Source organism: Musa acuminata, chromosome BXJ2-10, assembly GCF_036884655.1.
Source record: "Musa acuminata AAA Group cultivar baxijiao chromosome BXJ2-10, Cavendish_Baxijiao_AAA, whole genome shotgun sequence".
In the NCBI taxonomy this organism is placed as follows: Eukaryota; Viridiplantae; Streptophyta; class Magnoliopsida; order Zingiberales; family Musaceae; genus Musa; species Musa acuminata.
In genome coordinates, this window is record NC_088347.1 from 24,947,656 (window position 1) to 24,967,678 (window position 20,023).

Sequence of the window (20,023 nt, forward strand, 5' to 3'; positions counted from 1 at the left end):
AGTAAATAAAAAAATTAAAAATATTAGGATCAAAATTATAAGAATTAAAACGGACTTACCCAACGATTTACGAGTACCCGAAGAACACAATGTCAACTAGAACTTTTGACTTTAGTCAACCGTTGACAAACTTTCGTCGGTAACTTCTGGCACGTCAGGGTCGATTTGCATTCTTTGATTGCCTTCTCTCCGTAAAAGCTCGGTGTTGCACCCAGCAAGAGGAAGCTGATCAACGTGGGACGCAACCAAAAGAGCAGATGTACGATTCGGGTGGGCCAAAAGCAAGTAGGAAGACACGTTCGAAGGATAAAGTCGAGACCCTTTTCGTCGGCTTCTCTGCTGCCGGTTCCTTTCCCCCCTCCTTCCTACTCCATCGCTTCGGAACTCTACTCATCCGTCGATCACGGGAGAAGAAGTGTTGGTTCCTATCTGGAATCCGGCGGTATGAGTAATGAATAGTAAGATCTCCATCCATCTATCTCTTGGTCGTCCATTGTTCTCCTCCGTCGATTCTATTGTTTTTTGTTGTTCTTGGATTTCCTGATGGATCGTTGCCATCTGCTTCGCCGTAGTGATTACCTCTTCAAGCTTCTCTTGATCGGAGACTCCTCCGTCGGGAAGTCCTGCCTCCTCCTCAGATTCGCGGTGAGTTTAGCCTGGATGTTTCCGTATCATTCTAAATCCAGGGTTTGTTGGTCTCTTTTTATGCTAAAACAATGTGGCCTTTCGTTTAGTAGCTTGCTGTGCGTATATGTTTCTATCGATGCTGATGGTCTTTGGGTATTTTCTTCTCAGGATGATTCGTACGTTGATAGCTACATCAGCACCATTGGTGTTGATTTCGTAAGTGTCTTGTGTATCTTCCGGGGAACTTGCATCAAAATCTGTTTTTTTCCCTAATGTAATCGATTCCGTGCTCTTTTGTTCAATCATCTTGTCGCAGAAAATTCGTACGGTGGAGCTGGATGGAAAAACAGTCAAGCTGCAAATTGTGAGTCTTATCGAAATCATTTAATAAAATTTCATTTTTTTTCGATCAGAGAAGTTAGATCATTTTTCGCTTGAATTCGCCTGTTTGGTAATGATAGTGTGTGATCTTAAGATGCTGGAGGACTTGGAGAAATGGTTTTTGGATACTTTAATGCATCTTATATTTGGATATAACTGATAGATTAGGTGGGTAATTGCAGTTTGAAAGCCACTGATTTGTCGGGCTGTGATTGTAGTGCAATTGCATTATACTATATATCCATTTCTTGCATTGTTATACTTGGTGGCAGATATAAGCAACCTATGAGCACCATATGATTTACTTTACCCTGTTATGCACACAGACTCCGTTTGGTGAGTTTTGTCTTCCAATTTAATGAGAGGGCTGATTTAAGTTGTGGTTCTTATTACAGCAAATGTATACACTCAAGTGAGACATTGCACTTGTGTTTATTATTCATCACAACAACTATGAGTTCTAGTAGACATTGGAGAAGCCAAAATCTAATGCAGGTAGCTCAAGTATCATGGATTTTCAACTATAACTTGACCTACCTGCAGTTATTTTCTCTCTCAAATTGGCCTCTGCCGTTATGAATATTAAAAATGTTGATGAATATCGTTACCATTAAAAATACGAATGGGTGAAGGAGGTAGCTGAAAATAAAGAGTTCTTTATCAGCTTAGAACCTCAGAAGTGAAGTGCAATCTCTGAGCACATGAATTACTAATAATGCTTCTTATGTTTTCACCTAGTGCAGAAATTGCATTTGTTACATGTGATGATTTAATATATATGGTCAAGGTGGGCCTTGAAGCAAAATTTAAAAGGAAGACTTTAAATCATGCATTTTAATGGCTTTGACTTTAGTTTATGCTGAACTGTGATCACTCTCTAATTTTTTTTTTAAAACGAAAATTTTATTAAAAATCACCCAGGATCAGAGATATCTGAAAGTAAAGTTATCTCCTCTGATGGAGGAGGAACAAGAGATCTTGCAGCATTGGCAAGATTATGAGCAGTTGTATTTTGTGAACGGTCGATATGAACCCATCCTTGATCATTCTCTAATTTAGAATCACTTGAAGCAATAGAAGAAATCATATGCCCACTTGCATTGGAGTCTAGAATGCTCAATTAAGGCAATAATCATGTTTGCTTGTAGTGGGACACAGCAGGACAGGAGCGGTTCAGGACCATAACAAGCAGTTACTATCGTGGAGCGCATGGCATCATTGTAAGAGTTTTTTCCCCTAAGTAGTTACTTTTCTGGTTAAGTTGTAGTAGCCATGTCTTTATCCTTGTTTGTGTTTGCTTCAGATACTTAAATGACTACTTATAATCGGATTCTTCTTACTAACTCAATTTCCTTCACATGTTTTTCTTCTCGTCATAGAGAACCTAGCCATGGAATCAAGTATTAAGCCACCGTTAGGTAGTTTTAGTTTAGAATTGCAAAGAACACACACATAACATGTGGAAAGTTCATTGCTTGTTTCCTTTTGCTGCCAATTTAGGGCACTATGATACTTGCTTATGCTAGGGATGGTTTAATAAGATACCTGAATTATCTGTCGGGCTTTGAAATCTCTCAAACTTGAAAATGCATAGGAAGTGGCTATTGGCACTTGGAATTTCTTGGGTTAATCTAAAGAAGATTTTATTTCTTCACTTAATCTTTAAAATGCATTGGGGATAATGGTTTACTTACATCTGATGTCTTAAGGCTTCCTCCAGATTGTTTATGACATTACAGAGATGGAAAGTTTCGACAATATCAGGCAGTGGCTAAGTGAGATTGACAGATATGCTAACGACAGTGTGTGCAAGCTTCTTGTTGGAAACAAATGTGATTTAGTTGAGAACAGAGTTGTGGAAATGGAAAAGGCAAAGGTAATGATATCTACTATTTTTAACAAATAAGTGTTCTACTTCTGAATTTGGTCTATCATACTGTTGCAGTGCCTAAAAGTTAAAAACCAAAACCAGAAAATGACAATCATTTCTAGTATATTTACAGAGGATACAAAGAAAATGCGACTTTATAAGCAAGTATTAATGAAATTGGAATTTTGTATGTGTAGTTCAGCTGAGATCCATTATTCCATATATGTACCGGAGTAGCGGAGTTTCAGCTTCGGTTTTATTTCTCTTCTTCAAACATTCTGATGGTGACCTATGGGTTAAAGAACTTTAAATCATTATTGTGAAGACAGCATTGATTTATAAACATAAGGGGCAGCAAAAATTGATTGATGACATGGCCAACAAGTTTGAACCCTGGATGCCTTATTTGAATACATGATGTAATGCAGGCATTTGCAGATTCACTTTGTATTCCTTTTATTGAGACAAGTGCAAAGGATTCAATCAATGTGGAGAAGGCTTTCTTAACCATGTGTGCTGAAATAAAGAAAAGGTTAAAATTACTGACTCATCTTTATTAACTGCTGCTGCAGTCCTTTCCACATCTTCTGGTTGGCTTGTTTGTCTTATCACAATTTTGGAGCTAATAATTTGAGCTTTTCTAATTCTTGTACATATAAATGACACCATGAAGTGTCATGTTCTTGGAGAAATTCATGGAAGTATTTACCCTTATGCCATATAGTATATCAAACATTTACTCTTATACCATGTCATCATCTGTTTCTTAATTCATACAGTTCTCAAATAGTAGTCTATTTAGTCCATAGTAGCTAACATTTATATCTGTTACTCCTATAGCAGAATGGGAAACCAACACAGTGCACAGAGAGCACCATCTACCACTGTCCAGATGAAAGGCCAACCTATTCAGCAGAAGAGCAGCTGTTGCAGTTAATCCTGTTATACCTGTGCATCTTGTTTGGAAGAAATGTGACATCAGTTTGGACAATCAAGCAACTAAATTAGCATACATCAATATTAAGTGTTGGAAGATCCTAAATGACTTGTGTTCTCTCTACAAAATATATGACCTCACATCTTTCTTAGCCTCTTATCTATTACATAGATTGCCAGAACCTTACTTACCTACTGTTTATATTTTGATAATCCATGCCTCCATCACAAGGATCACACAGCAGATTGTTTGAGTGAGAGTTGCTGCATTCAGGACATTTAGAAAACCAAGCTTGATCTGAGTGCCATTCATAAACTGAATATTGAACTAATTAAACAACATTTAATATACAATAATAGAATCATATATTTCAAAGCATTCATAGGCACACATTTAAACCTTTAATGATTGCTGTTATGATGGAAAACCAAGCAATTCCATCCATGTAGGAACAAAGAGACTGAAAGCAAATATATTGAGCATCAACAAGAAGGAAATCACTCTAGCAAGCAGCTGACTGGATTTACATCAAGCAAAAGCAGACTGTAGAAACTCTGAGCGCATAATACCACTACGTTGAGCAACATTGCCTGCTTGTGCTGGAGTCTGATGCTGCGATCGTGATGGCCTTGCCTTCTCTCATACCCCCTGCGGGTCCTTGCGCAGGCGCCTCGGAAGAGATGTTCTTCTTGCTGATGACTCGATATATCTCAGCAAGGATAACTCGGAAGGCCTTCTCCACATTTGTAGCCTCCAAGGCAGATGTCTCAAGAAACGAAAGCCCCTCTCTCTCGGCGAAGCTCTGGGCCTCCTCCGAGTCCACCGCTCGAAGGTGCTCGAGGTCGGTCTTGTTGCCAATAAGCAAAACCACGATGTTGGAGTCAGCATGGTCACGAAGCTCCCTGAGCCACCGGCTTGCGTTCTCAAAAGTCGTCGGCTTGGTCACATCGAACACTAGGATTGCTCCGAGAGCTCCCCGGTAGTAGGCGCTAGTTATTGCTCGGTATCGCTCTTGGCCTGCTGTGTCCCAAATCTGTGCTTTTATTATTCGGCCTTCTACCTAGAAAAGGAAGAGCATGAAGAGAAAAGGATTCCATATGAATGAGAACAGAGAAAAAAAAGGAGAGATTATTGGCATCTAAGATGCATACTGATCCTTTGCCTGTGACAGACATTCATACTCTTCATCGTGCACTCGTTGGAGTAAGAATTCAGAAGAATTTATATAGAGACACATGGATTCTTTGTGCTTGCAAAAATCTTAGAAGAAAACAAGTAGAAATCTCGCATTGAAATCACCAGTAGATGCCCAACCAAATCACGCCATAGATGATACAACATTCGAGGGAAAATACGTGAGAGCTTAGCGGATGAACTTCAAATTCCCAATCCATGTTCCACACCGCCCAAGGAACAACGACGATCGACAACATCGGGTGAAACGGTTGAATTAGAAAGTATCTGCAACATCCGAAGAAGAGCAAACAGTTGCAGTTTTCGTGATCAAATAAGATCGTACATCTGAAACAAATGAAACGTGAAGAAACGTATCGAGCCACACAAAATCGAATTTTTAGCTGCCTCTTTTTCTTTAAATCGAGAGACCTCGTCGAGGAAATCACAGGAGAGTTCGTCAAGGCAAAAGAAGTTCCAGCGAAAATATGACGCAAACAAATCTCTGATCGAGGAAACAGGAAAAGAGTAAACCCAGTCGAGGTGTAAAGGACGACAGAGGAGGAGATCCCGTTGACGACTGACTTGGAGAGTACGGGTGGCGAATTCGACGCCGAGGGTGGATTTGGTCTCGAGGCAGAACTCGTTGCGAGTGAAGCGGGACAGGATGTTCGACTTCCCCACCCCAGAATCCCCGATCAACACCACCTTGAACAGGTAATCGTACTCCTCCTCTGCCCTCGTCGCCATCGATCGTCTCCCTCGTAGTGGAACTCTCGTTGACACACAGGAATGGCATCGACGAACAATAATCCTCTCCTTCCCAAAATACCCCCTGTAAGGTTTTACGAGCGGTTCACCGCGTACGGAATTCGGACCGGGCCAAATTTAGCGCAGATTCCGGTCCGGTTCATTTTTTGTCTTTTTGGAATCAAAGCAAACAAAAATGCGACAAAATATTTTTTTTATTTGTATTTACAATCAATATTAATACGGTGTTGGGATGATAATTCGATCACATCAAAGGTGTTGAACATTTGATCGGATTATAAGTATCTGATAAAAATATATTACAAAACATTTTCCAATATGAATTAATTTTGAATATTATTTGAATTTGCAAGGAATTTAACTTCGAAAAACTTTAATTTCCATGCACTAAAAATGATGTCCAATTTAATTTTGAGGGTTGTAGTAATTTTTTAGTTTAATAAAGGGAAAAGCTTGTGCAAGTTTCATGGTGGCTCTTTGATTTGTATTCCTTTGCGGAAGGATGTTGTGGTTACTGTGTAGAAATCTAAAGAACAGTACATATGTGCTGGCGTTTTGATTTGCTTGGAAGGAAGCTCTTCCTATTTCACTTGGGACCGCAACATTATCTGCTGCAATGTAATGGTCGCAGAGCTTTTAGAATTGAGCTAAGAACAGCCTCTGGGTTTATACGATCAAAAAGCTAGTTTTTGCAGCCAAGTTTTTGCGAGAGAAAACGAAGATGACACTGAGCTTTTCTATTCTGAAAATTTTGAGTTCAAGCAGTATCTAATCATACTGCTTCAGAAATTTTGATGATATCTGCAAAGCTAAGCTTTGACTGTTTCCTTTGGAAAACTACAAAGATGAAGTTTAGAATCCTAATCCTAAAGGTTTAAGATTGTTCACTAACTTCAATTTCTAAATTCACCATTGATGATGCACGGAAGTAATGCAAGTGCTGTAGTCTATGGATGTCTCAACAATGGAGGTATAGGAGACACCACTAACTCAGGCCTTCTCAACCATTTCCGAAAGGAAGATGCTACTGGCATCCAATGCTCCCACTGATAATTGCACTGTTGACACAGAAGTAATTATCATCACATAGGTGTGTGATGTGACACTGGTGGGTTCTCAGAACTGATAGTTAATGTGTTCTATACAGTGAATAATTTCTGATCACTTCTACATGTAAATGTGATTCTTAGGTACAGATCTTTCTGTGGTGTGAATATCCTGAATTGGTATGGTAAAGAGAGCAAATATTAGCTGATCCTACTTGTCTGTATTATAATTGATAATTATGATCTTGTGCCTAATCAAAGATCTGGGATAGCTGGTTTGGCTTGAGTTGACTCTTACTTGGTATGTGATAGTAACATAAAGACTGTTGGATTCAGTCTAATTAATCTATGGTTGATTGGCATCCACTTTTATGTTCCTTGGCAATGCTTGTAAGGGATGTGGTAGTGGTGGTGGTGGTGGTTTGGGCAAAGGAGTTCGAGTAAACCTGGGGCTTGAGGATTCCATATTGAACTGTTGGCATCCGCTGCGCACTGATCTCTTCAGCCGCAGAGAACATAGAACAAAGAGTCCATCAATCAGTCATATCTCATCAGTTCTGTGTATTTCCTTTGGACCATAACTTGTATCTCAGTGCTTCTTTCAGGTCTGCTCCCCATGACCTTGTCTAGGTGCAGAGGTTGCTTACCTCAAATTGGAATGCAAGTGACTCTCTCTCTCTCTCTCTATCTATCTATCTATTAGCATGTGAATACTTTCAGTGGATGAAGTGATGGGTTAAGATTCCTTGGAACCCCACTTTAAATACAATATTCAATTGCCTCTCATGATGATGGATTGGAATGTCTGAGTTGTGCTTCATCAGAGGAGTTTTAAGTGTTAGCTTCTTGAACTCAAACACAACTGTCAGAACCAGATGAGCATTAGTATGCTATGGAGAAGATGTTCTTGATTCAAGTTGCATTTTATTTGAGTAGTTAAGCATTGGCTTCCTGAGCTCAGACATGACCACCGTAAGTGAAAGAACAACCGCAAGACCAACATGTCTCCATGTGGAGCTCTCTTTTAGATACATCAAACACTGTCGTTTTGTTCTCTGAACTCTTCAGCTGGTTAGAATTCTTTTAGCAAACCTGCCATTGATGCTCATGCATGAACAATAGATAGTTCACAGGCATCCCTATCCGAAATGCCCCAATGTTAAGGGTGACTACTACCAACTTGTAGCAGTATTTTGGTTTAGTTCACTGTTAGGACTAACTTACTTTAATTGTCTATGTACCTCAAATTTCTTCAGCTTCAATCATGACAGAAGGTAGTGGAAGCAAAAGTAAAAATCTATCAACCTTTAACCACTGACATTTCAGAGGCCTCTATGAGTTGGATGGATTTTTAGCATAACACTACACCAGAAGTTTCATAAGGAGAGAATGTTCTTCCTCTCTTTTAAATGCTGTAGAACAACCAAGAAAGGTCACTGGAAATCAAATGATATGGTGCCCACTAAAGACTTGAAACTTGTCAACTTGCATGAAGGAAGATATTCTTCTTCACATGGCCAATTTACAAGGCCAACTACCCCAGAGTAATGGGAGTAATCTGCAGTAAAGTGAGCAAAAGCAGCATTGTACAATACTTGGAGATGGTGAAAGAAAGGGAAGAAGGAAGCAAAAAGGAAGTGGTCCTTCTCAGGAAGGGTAATAAAGGAATGTAGCAGGCAAGTTTACATCGTAGTAATGGTGAAAAGTAGATTGTCCAACAACAAAAGTCCATACTCTCTTTCTCATTCACAACAAGGTGGAGAAGATATGTGTGCAGACAAACACTGATGGGGTACGCATGTCAAAACCTACGACAGCTAGATGAAGGCCTCAAGAAATAATCCATTCTTTTAGTAAGCCTTGATATTGTAATGGAATAAATATAAAGCTAAAATGGGCTATACTTTTAAAGAAAATTATTAGTATAGGTGATGTTATATATATATTTTCCTCTTGTATCTTCAGAAGTAGATCTATATTATCTCATTTTGAGGTTTTTTGGGCACTCCACTGATCTTTCATGTTCTTCACCTTTCTTTAGGCATTCTTTTTGTCACTCCTTTTCATTGATAAGCCATTTAAAGTGGCATAGATCTTGAACTTATTAGATCCACATAGAACATATAACTACTACATATACAAGTTAGGTTAAGAAGCTCATCCAATGAACTCTTGGGAGACCACAAAGATCTATTTTTACACGATCTCTAAGAGAGGAAATCAAACAGATATAACAAGTTTGTCTCAGCTAGAAATTTGGAAATAGAAATTGACCTCCCACCTACAAGACAGATATTTTCCAAACTTGAGGATGATGATGGGACATCTATGAATTTTATACTATCTTCAAGCAATTTTAGTAGCCATTCATTATTTATCATATATCATATATGTATCATTAGTAGCCATTTATACTATCTTCAAGAACAACAATGATTTGCAGTATCACTATTTATCATATATGTATAACCTACATTCATGCATCTAAAGATTCAATCATAGTCTAATGTGTGTGTATATATATACATCTCTTTCTCTAGCCCTCTCTTTCAAGTGATAGGTTCTCACTTATTTCAAGGATATATATATTTATAATCTTTTGAGCCAATTGCTTCGTTGATTCACAACCATGTTGATGATATACAAGCAAACTTTTGCTACTTTCTTCCCTGTGAAAGCTTTAAGTTGTTAACCTTTTCTGAGAACTCTGTGCAGAAGTCATGAGCTTACCATGGGTTGCAGTATTGTTGTTCTTCCTTGATTAGGTTTCTAACTCTGTACATGTTGTATCATATATACTCTCAGTTATCATTATCTCCTGACGATTACTATCACGAGCATATTCTGAACGCAACATTCTAAACGAATGGTCCTTAGCAGAAGTGTCCATGCTTCTTCTATTCCATGAAATTATTTGATTTGATGTCTCCAACAGATCGAGAATCTCCATTAGCATACTCCTTAGATATTCATTTGTTCTCATAAATATATTTTACTTACTATAGAACACTTTCAAGTCCAAGTAATAGAAGAAGACAAGCGTCTGCAACCATGTACACATCTACCGTGCGTGATATATGCCATTGTCATTCTTCCACATGAACTCCAGGAAAGGAAAATGAAGAGAATGAAGCATAAGCCAATCGAAAACCCTAAAAGATATTCTTCTCCGAGTCCCTTGTTGTTTTGATTCCCCCACGGAAGAACAATATCTTCTTTTTTCTTCATGGCTTTGTTCTGTGGATGAAATGGGCACAGTGAGCTTGAAGCTGAATCCGAAAAACTGAGGACAAAAGCTTCACAAACATTAAAGTAGATTCGTAAATCCGAAAGCAATATATGCTGGATTCTCATCCAATGAATCAACTGTCAGTCATGCATTAAATCACATGTCCGACGATGAAAAGGCTCGACAACGCAGCCAAGCAGGATGCGCATATGTTCCGAACAGCGTTAATATTCGTATCACATGGTAGTCCACACCCTGCGCCAAGCACTGGTCTTCTCAATATATTGACCTCATACTTACAAGATTCTTCTCCCGGATATTAGAGCTGCACTGCTTGGATCGCCACCACCGATTCAAACCTCTCTCTACAGATCTCTCTACAATCTCAGCCAAGTGAAATCCATCAAGGATGTCACTGTGATCTCTGACAGGACGTGCTCAATCCTGGGCCATCCAATCACTAGTTCGCTGCCATTTCCCAGTGCTCTCTCTCTCTCTCTCTCTCTCTCTCTCTTATATCAGAAAATTTACATATCTTTTCTTCTAAAGTTCAAAAATAGCATATTTGTCCCTTTAAATTTTAATATAACATATATCACTTTGATATTACGTTTTTCCCTTTAAATATATGAATAATGCACATATCACTTTTGTTAGCATTCATCAAAAACCCTCAGAATAATCTCAATTAATTGTAGTAATCAATTAGTTTAAAATTATTAAGATATCTCTTACACTTTCACCAACTATTTGGCTTCTCGTTTTCCATACTTAGAAGGACAATTATGAAAATTACTTAGCTTAACCTAAAATTGGAGGAGATAATATACAATTCATAAACTTTAGAGGAATGTATATATATATATATATATATATATATATATATATATATATATATATATATATGGGCCATGGCATATATTTATCTATGTTTTGGGCTAGTAACATGATAACTTCATACAACTTGATTTATTATCAGTAAGCCTTGTCTTATCTTTAGATTATTTTTTACTTTATGAAATCATTAAAATATTATAGTATTTATATTAAAAATAAAAAAATATTATTTATGTAATAGTTTGACTTAGTTTTACATTGATAATAGATAAGAGTACAATGGCTATATTACCCCCGAGTCAAGCTTAAATATTTTAGCTAAGTGGTTTAAATATATTAAGTCAATGATTAAAGTCATAATAAATATCACAATAATACCTCATAACACGAAGCCTAGTCTAGCGATATATTTCTTTTATTTAGTTTTTACATCACAAGTAGCAAGAACTTGAATTCAAGTAACTCGAGTGAATCATTATTGTATTGTGCCTAAGTATTTTAAATTAATGATTTAAAATTTTAATGAGTTGTGCTTAAAAAAGATTATTTATAATTAAATTATATATAATCATGTGTTTCTTGAAACTAACACTGTTAGGCCCGACCCACCAATCATGCGGCTTGTAGTGGTCCACGTCTCTTGATCTGTCGGTTCAGGTTCAGCTAAACTCACCCTCGGTGGGGAGCACCCGGACCGGACCGCCGCACGTGCAAAAGGCTTGCCGAGTCTTTTCGTCCCTGTCCCAACCTGCGTCAAGTGTTCCTCAGGAACACCGCACATGAAGGCCAAAAGAGACAAAAAGAAACGAGGTGTTGAGTGAGCTCGCTCTCCATCTTCGGAGGGGAGGGACAGGATACAATGACAGCTCTCGTTAAAAGGAGGCCGCTGCGGCGTCCATGCAGTCTGGCTTCCCCTCTCTTCTTCTCCTCAGTCCTCTGGTGGATCCCGAGGACCCCGGCGAGGCAAAGCCTAGGCTCCGATACTGAAGGAGATTAGGGCTGGGTTTCTAATTAGGAAGAAGGTCATGATTACTTGGAGAAGATCTAGTGTTTTCCGCTTCTTTTGTCCTGAAGATTTCGTTTTTAGTTTAGGGAGTGGGTGTTCTGATGGTTTTTTTGTGCTTTCTCACGTCATCATGGATGGTTTGCTTGAAGATAATTTGTGGTGGTAACTCTGATGCTCGAGTAACCTTGATTTCTTGTCAAGCTCGAATTATGTAGGAAGTAGAGATCGATTTGTTGTTGTTTCGTTCTTTTGTTTTTGGGAGTGGCATCATGAAAGTTCTTGGAGGGAGTTTGTATTGACAGCTTCGGTTCTTGAGTAACCATGATTTCTTGTTTTCTTGGCATTTGCTTGGTGTGTTCTTAGCTTCTGCGAGATATCACACTTCAAAACGAATCTTTACTGATAATCTCTGGTAAGATTCACTACTTTTATCTATTGCTTAAGATGCTTAGGGATTTCGCTTGGGCATGGTAAAACAAATGAATCTGTCTCTCAGATGAGAATCATGGCCATCTCTTGACCTCATATTTTCGGTACAATTCAGAATAGCTTCATTTGAAACAATTTTAGGGATTTTTTTTTGAACTTAAATTTGTATTGTTCTACTTAATTTTACAGCTCAAACCTCTTTATGTTGTTTTCTAGCTCAATTTTGGCCCTTAACTTAGTAGAATTAATCCATCAGTTTCGTAGAAGTTAATTCAGCTAAATTCAACTTGGTCTTCTTGTAAGATATGAGCAGGTCAGATTACGGAGTATACCATTACAGACGACAAAAGAACTCCTTACTCTTGATTTGATTCAAAATTATGTTTCTTTTATTGTCATTAAGACCGGAAATCTTCTTTTTTCCAGCTCAACCTCGGTTCACCAAAGAGATCAAAGAGATGGGAAGGGGTAAGATTGAGATCAAGAGGATCGAGAACACCACCAATCGCCAAGTCACATTCTGCAAGCGGAGGAGCGGGTTGCTGAAGAAAGCTTATGAATTGTCTGTGCTTTGTGATGCCGAGATCGCCCTGATCGTGTTCTCCAGCCGCGGCAGACTTTACGAGTACTCCAACAACAAGTATGTCGGTTTGCTGAATTCTACATTTCATGCTATGATCTTTTTTCCTCTCCAATGAGTACGTATTGTCTTCATCATTAAAAACATAACAATCGGAGGAGATTATATAAGAAAAGAAAAGTGATGATAGAATTTCATGAGCTTTTGCTTGATAATCGAGTAAGAAAGAGGTGGTCGTTTTTCAAGAATTTACTGGTAAGAGGAATCCGAACTGGAGACATATAGATTTATGAGGATTCATGTTTATGAGGAGATAAGATTGATCTAAATTCACATTAACTTTTGATGAGGTTTTAATTATGTTTTCCATGAATTAATATGTGTTCTTAGGAGTTAGAAAAAAAGAAGGCAGGTAGATATCGGTTGTTGTTTCTTCTGGAATCATTTGATATGCATACATACACAGCAAAAAAATTCTAGATGCATCGAGAAGTCAATCCATATCTCTACAGATGAATGTTCAGCTAGGGTTCAAATCTGATGCATCATGATAAGGCTGTCAGCTTTAAACAGTTGCTGAGAATGTTCCCCATCTGTAATATCTAGAATTCCTTGTTATCACATGCCATATGCATCTGCCTCACATATCTCAGGATATTGTAGGGCCTTGTACAACCTAGAAGCTATTTCTGGTGACAGAAATCTTGGGCTTCTTTCTTCTTCTTCTTCTTCTTCTTTGCTCTTTCCTTCCTCGTGTTTGGCTTTGCCTTGTCAAATCTCTATTCCTGTGTGTGGAGTGGGTTCAAATATGTAGCATATGATGTTTTTTGTTGGTCCCTTGTGATTTCTCCACGGCAGAAATCCATAGGCTGCCATTTCCAGAAAGAGGCCTCCTTTAAATGGATTGCACTCTACATTGGTGACCCCTCCTAAGGTGGATCGTTGATCATACCTTCAAGATCAAGCCATCATTCTAGCTCCCCACACAAATATAGCTCAGACACTGTACTCTTTCCATCTACATTGGCCCGTGCACTTGTTTCCCATCTCTCCTCCAATATTTTATTTCTTAGAACTTCCAAAGCTTACCCAGAATACACTGAACAGAAGTCCTGCACATTTTTCTCTCCTTTTCTTAACCTCTCTCAAAGTTTTGATCTTTCTTAGGGTTCGGACTTCTCCCAACACCACCAGGGAAACTGTGGATACTCTAAACTCGGTTTCCCTTCTGGTGCTATGTCCTCTCTTTTTCATCTCCCTGTGGGGATCACTGCCACTGGGACATCTGTACTACGTGATGATGATTACTTTGAACGTGGAAGCGTTCTATTTCTCGGGCGCTGCGTCCTTCACGTCATTTCCACACCTGTGGGGAGTGGTGTGTCATGCGTACATTTGTATTGTCCCAAGGGCTTACCTTTATGTATCTTGTCTTGCTTTTTTGACGAAACCTTAACCTCGTTGCCAGCTCAACGGGATGATAACAAAAGGTTAGGAGGGCAAAGATCTGAAGCTACTTTATGAAGATCGAACCCAGCAGTTCTCTGCTTGACAAGATAAACAGTGAAGCTTATTTGGTGTGATGGAGGTGGTGATATTTTCCTGCCAACTTCACCTACTCTTTTCTTCTTATCCTCGATCTTATCTTTGCTAAAATATAAACAGTAGAAAAGAAAGAATGTTGCTATTACAATTGCTTATATTTGGGTGAGTCGACATGATATGTAGATAGATAGACACCATTTGAGGTGGTGTTCCTTGGAGTTTAATAGAAATATTTGATGTTTGTGGATTAGTGTGCAAGCATAATGGCCTTGCAGTCATCTTGTGGATCAAATAGACGATAAAAATATTGGCTTCTATGAAGCAGTTATGTAGATGCATATAGAGATTAGTATCATAGTTGATAGCACAGATAGTTAGTGCTTGGTATCATGATATGCAATACCGAATGGTACTGTCCGGTGTTGGCAGTATGTACCGGTCCGACGATATATTAGTATGCGGATCACCCGGTATCGGACAGAACGTGTTACAGTACTACGCTGTAGAAAGAAAATATATAAAACTGTTCGGCACACCCTGGTGTACCGCTCGATATGTAGGTACCATGCCGTACCGAACCAATCTCGAAACACCGGTACGATACGGTATTGCATACATTGGCATAACATCAAACAATTTTCATTATTACATTTAAAAATTGGTAAGAATTATGGAGATGGAATATATATGATGTTTACTTGATTCTATTGTCCACAATCCTTTTCTTTTTTTCTCTTCTCCTTCCATTCTATTACCTTTCATTTTCTTTTCATCCTTTATCTAATTCATTCAGAAGTACTTCCATCCTCTTTTCTTCATCTACATATTCGTTCATTTCACTACCTGTTGGGCTTTTTACTCCAATTTCCCTTGAAAAAAGGTAATTATATAAACACACAACTCAAAATTTGCTCACACTATGAACATGTGAAACTTCTTATACTTATCATTCTTGGCACCATAGTTGATACCAAATTCTTGTAATAAGAAAAAAGAAAATCATACAGAAAATAACAGGACATGTTGATCTTGTACCTGATTTACTTGGAATCCTTTCAGTGTTATTACACTGATCATTGTTGAAACTGAGTCATCTAACTAAGTTTATCATCCAGGAAGTAATGAGTAATTTTTGGGCAGTTTAATTCTTTGAATTAGCCATTACATTGATATGATGGCTTTTTTGAAATGATACTGATATCCAAAGTAGTAGTTGGTTATAGACTAATCAGAAGTAATCAATCACCATATTTCAGGGAAATTTCCTTAAATACCAAAATATTATTGATGTCAATCCTGCTAGACCACCTGCTTCATTCATAGGAACACAACTCAAAGTGCAAAATGAAAAGTTATGATCCAATGTCTGCCTGTTGCGTCCAGCTTCAATGTTCAAGCCACTGAGCAATGTTTCTTATGATACTACCTTCACCCCTAATATCTATATATTTACTCAATATATTTTCATTTGTTGGGAAAAAGATGTCTTATCTACTACTGTTTTGAGGCTCAACAATTATTCACTTAGCTTTGGTCAAATCCGGAGTTTTTGAGTCTCTGATCCCCATAGGTTTCCAAATACATAGCTTTTCTCAGTTGGCTACGTATAGGTCTTTTTGTGGGGTAGTAGCAAAAGCAGATAGTTCATCTTCTTTCTCGACAACATCTTGGATTTGTCAGCTAAGTTCTATTCCACATCAACTATGTTCAGCTTTTATCCTCTTCTCAGGGAACTCAAATCCTAGAGCATGTAGGTAAATAGCTACAGGAATAAAGATATTCGAGGAAGATACACTTGAACCCTAGAATAGCTGTACCATTAAAGATCAAACTGGAAGAGACCCATCCATAGTGTGTCGCACAGATCAAGCTACGAGTGGAGGAGAACATTGCTGTCATTTTCTTGAGGATTGTGTCAGTACTAGACCTCCTTCACCTTGCCTTCTGTAGCAGAACGAACCCTAGTGTATTCTCCACTAACTGCAGCTTTTGTCTTGCATGGAAAGAATTCCTGGCCGTCACTGTCCTTTCTGCGTGAAAATGACAAAGGGGCTCTCTCTGGTCTCAATTCAAGGGTTCTATGCATGTACAAGAAGATGCACCATGTGAGAAATGTTCCATGTGTTGATAAGACCTTGAGAAGATATGATAGGGAATATTTCTCCGGTTGCATCATAACTCGACAAATATTGTGTGGATCAAAGGAATGTGTATCCTTCACCAGCCGGAGACAAAGTCGACTTTGTTTAGTATTTAATAGAGGATTTGATCACCTACTTTCTGTATCTCAGGAGGCATGCTGTCTTATATCTCTTATGATCTTAAAGCTTCCACTTTACTCAGACAAAGATCTCTATAGGTTCTACTTGAAATCTCTCTTTGGGATCTTCATGAAAATATACCTTGTCATACGTTATTGTTCATCACTTCATTGGCATCCCTGATACAAGTGGATCAGTATTTTTGGCAGTCATACAGTAGAATTCCCCAGTCTCCTGGAAAAACACAGGTACTTCTGGAAATCATACCCTAGACTCTGCAGATACAAATATACATTCTACATTTTGCATTAGGGATCTATGCTATCTGACAATAGTGTTATTGGTATTATGATTAGTTCTCTCTTACATATTAGCAATTACTTGAAACATTGATATATAAATTGAAGCCAACTTTTACCACTACTAATAGAATATTTAAAGTTGCTCAATTATTTCAGTTATAAAGCAATCACAATAAGAAAAGAGGTTATGTGATATGTTTTATATAAATCTCATCAGTCTAAATATCTGTCTTTGGCATGCAAAAGCAAGAGGAATGATTCATTGTTTTCTCTTTCTAAATGGATATATATGACAACAAAATTCATGAAGAAATCTTTATTTAGTTCCCTGAGAAGTAAAAGAATGGAATATTAATGTAAATCAAGTGAAATTGTTGTTTCTTAAGTTAACTCTTATATGGCTGTTTTCTATGTAAAATCTCATAGTTATTTACAGTATAAGATATTGGTCTTCCAGCATAAAATCAACAATTGAGAGGTACAAGAAGGCATGTGCTGATACTTCAAATTCAGGTGCCATTGTAGATGTCAATTCCCAAGTAAGACTTTGTGGCCTTCTCTCTTCTTTTAGAATTATCATAAATTTGTTATGCTTAAAAGCCTTAACTTGTCTTGCCTCATGGTTTTCGACATCGGAGAATTATGATCATTTTTTCAACCTTCCTGTTTTTTCGAGTCTAGACCTTTGTACTTAATAAGAAACATATCCATCATAAGATATTTATGGTTGTAAATTATATATGCATATAGTGAATTCCAGCTGAACCCATAAGGGATACCTAATCCTATGAGTAAATGAAGAATCTAATGTACTCTAACAAGCCACAATCTAATGTACCAAAATGTTTTATGATTCTTTGAAAGAAAGATAAATCATAAAGATTATGTTGGTGCCATGAAGTCTAACCCCAAAAATTCCATCTCAAAAAGTGATTTATCCTTTAGATACTTGTGCTACATATGTTCCACTTTTAAGCCAAGAGGACTGTACTACTGCTTGACAATTGTGGATAATGCTTTTTAAAGATGCAACAAAGTCGCACATAATTAATTGTGCCAATCACATAAGCAACGGTAGTTCCAAGAATATGATTCCACAGATGCTGGTGAATGCCAGATTCTAAGAGATTGAAGATTACAGATATAAGTTCCTAGTCATCTCATCCTTTTATTTCCTTTAAGGCTATTGTTTGACCTATTTGGAGGTTTGTATTGCCAATGCAGCACTATTATCAGCAAGAATCTGCAAAACTGCGCCACCAGATCCAAATATTACAAAATGGAAACCGGTATGGTACCATCTTATCTCATGACATAAAGTGAAACTTAGGTTAGACAAGCTCACTTCTCTCTCTTGCAAAATGATGTTGGATCTATCTAGTTCCAATTTGATTATTTCCTTTTCCAGGAACTTAATGGGTGACTCTCTAAGTTCTCTAAGTGTCAAGGAGCTTAAGCAACTAGAAAACCGACTCGAAAGAAGCATCACAAGGATCAGATCAAAAAAGGTAATTTGGCTATTATTGAAAAGGAAGTTGATGTGCCATTCTTAGCTTCTAATTTCTGCATCCTGTTGTCTTGGATCACTGAGCAAATCTGACACAACTTCTACTCTGCATGATCAACTATAAGTAAATAACCCAAGAAACTATTATGAGGTGTTGAGTGGGTTAGTCGAAGTATGTATATATTCAAACTGGTCCCTGACTTAAACTGTTTCCTATCATGAAGCATGAGTTGCTGTTTGCAGAAATTGAGTATATGCAGAAAAGGGTAAGCATCAATTATCACTTCTAAAACCCCCCATTGTGGCCTTGCATCTGTTTCTTGCAGATCTTTGATTCAGTAGATTAATTTTCTTTTGTAATTGCAGGAATCGGAGCTACAAAGTGACAATTCCTACCTGAGAGCCAAGGTAATATTCACAAACTAAAGCACAACCTTCCTTAGAGGATAAACACTCTGAAGTGGCTGTTTAAATTTATGAATATGAAGGTAAGTCCAACATGAAAGAAAATTTGTGATACTATTGTCTTCTAGGGTAATTTGGATAGGTAGTGTTAGGAAGTTCAGGAACTTCCTATGGCATCAGTATAAACAGCAGCTACAATGGAGTATAAATATCATACAGGTTAGTTTTGGTGCACTACCTATCAACCCCCCAAAATGCTGCAAAATCTTATTGTTACCAACTCTATTCGGAACATTTTGTCATGTAACATCTTTTATATCTCAGTTTCTCAAAACAATTAGTTCTAACTTAAATCTCCTTCCAGAAGCATGATTTATCACAAGCTTGACCAACACTTTGAGCTAAGCACCTGTTCATGTTATTATCTGCCTTCAAGCATCTGTAACTTCATGATCGAAACCGAAACTGGTTATTCTGCTTTGCGAGTACTAGTAGTTTTCTATATCTGAAATCAGAAATCTACCAACTGATGTTCTCCAATGTTGTATCTATCATCTTCTATTGCTGATCATCCATCTGAATGATCTACAAATATGAATATGAGGATGAAGTGGTTCTTGCTCTTCCAAAGCTGACCTGATTCTTGAACTTAATTCAGATAGCAGAGAATGAACGAGCGCAGCAGCTAAGCATTATGCAAGCGGGGACCGAGTATTATACTCTTCCAACGTTTGATCCCAGGAACTACTACCACACAAATATGTTGGAGGCAGCAGCCGATTACTCGCATCACCAAGACCAAACAACTCTCCATCTTGGCTATGACACTAAAACTGATTCTGCTGCATGAAGTTAATTCTTATGGAATAGCTTCCTTGTTGTTATGAGGTGTTCATGGAGATATATCAGAAGTCAGAATTATCTTTGACAAACTGTCTTTCTTGAGATCCTGTTGCTTACTACTACATGTCTTGACATAAATCATATCAACTGTATTAGATGGCAGTTGCAGATGACTTTGAAAAGCTTTTCCATCTTTCATTCTCTCTCTCTCTCTCTCTCTCTCTCTCTCTCTCTCTCTCTCTCTTATATATATATATATATAGGAAGCAAAAGT

At 37.8% G+C, this 20,023-nt stretch overlaps 3 protein-coding genes across 4 annotated transcripts; 2 read left to right on the plus strand and 1 right to left on the minus strand.

The window, feature by feature from the left end:
- Window positions 1-274: 274 nt before the first annotated feature.
- LOC104000753 (GTP-binding protein YPTM1) lies at window positions 275-3,985 on the plus strand. 2 transcript variants are annotated; one of them, XM_009422875.3, is made up of 8 exons: window positions 275-458; window positions 573-645; window positions 796-843; window positions 944-991; window positions 2,157-2,228; window positions 2,729-2,884; window positions 3,307-3,410; window positions 3,719-3,985. In XM_009422875.3, exons 1-8 carry the CDS (start codon window positions 445-447, stop codon window positions 3,813-3,815), a joined length of 612 nt encoding a protein of 203 aa, XP_009421150.2. In that variant the 5' UTR covers window positions 275-444; the 3' UTR covers window positions 3,816-3,985. The 2 variants fall into 2 exon arrangements, with proteins under 2 accessions (XP_009421150.2, XP_009421152.2); XM_009422877.3 differs by having other exon boundaries at window positions 281-458; window positions 3,722-3,985.
- Window positions 3,986-4,156: 171 nt separating this feature from the next.
- LOC135624623 (ras-related protein RABA2a-like) lies at window positions 4,157-5,808 on the minus strand. The gene is made up of 2 exons (XM_065128442.1): window positions 5,574-5,808; window positions 4,157-4,875 (listed from the first exon to the last, which is right to left on the minus strand). Exons 1-2 carry the CDS (start codon window positions 5,736-5,738, stop codon window positions 4,387-4,389), a joined length of 654 nt encoding a protein of 217 aa, XP_064984514.1. The 5' UTR covers window positions 5,739-5,808; the 3' UTR covers window positions 4,157-4,386.
- A 5,915-nt stretch (window positions 5,809-11,723) lies between these two features.
- Window positions 11,724-19,931, plus strand: LOC135582852 (agamous-like MADS-box protein AGL11). The gene is made up of 8 exons (XM_065128441.1): window positions 11,724-11,893; window positions 12,733-12,946; window positions 17,452-17,533; window positions 18,219-18,283; window positions 18,403-18,502; window positions 18,726-18,767; window positions 18,868-18,909; window positions 19,565-19,931. Exons 2-8 carry the CDS (start codon window positions 12,765-12,767, stop codon window positions 19,754-19,756), a joined length of 705 nt encoding a protein of 234 aa, XP_064984513.1. The 5' UTR covers window positions 11,724-11,893; window positions 12,733-12,764; the 3' UTR covers window positions 19,757-19,931.
- Window positions 19,932-20,023: the final 92 nt, after the last annotated feature.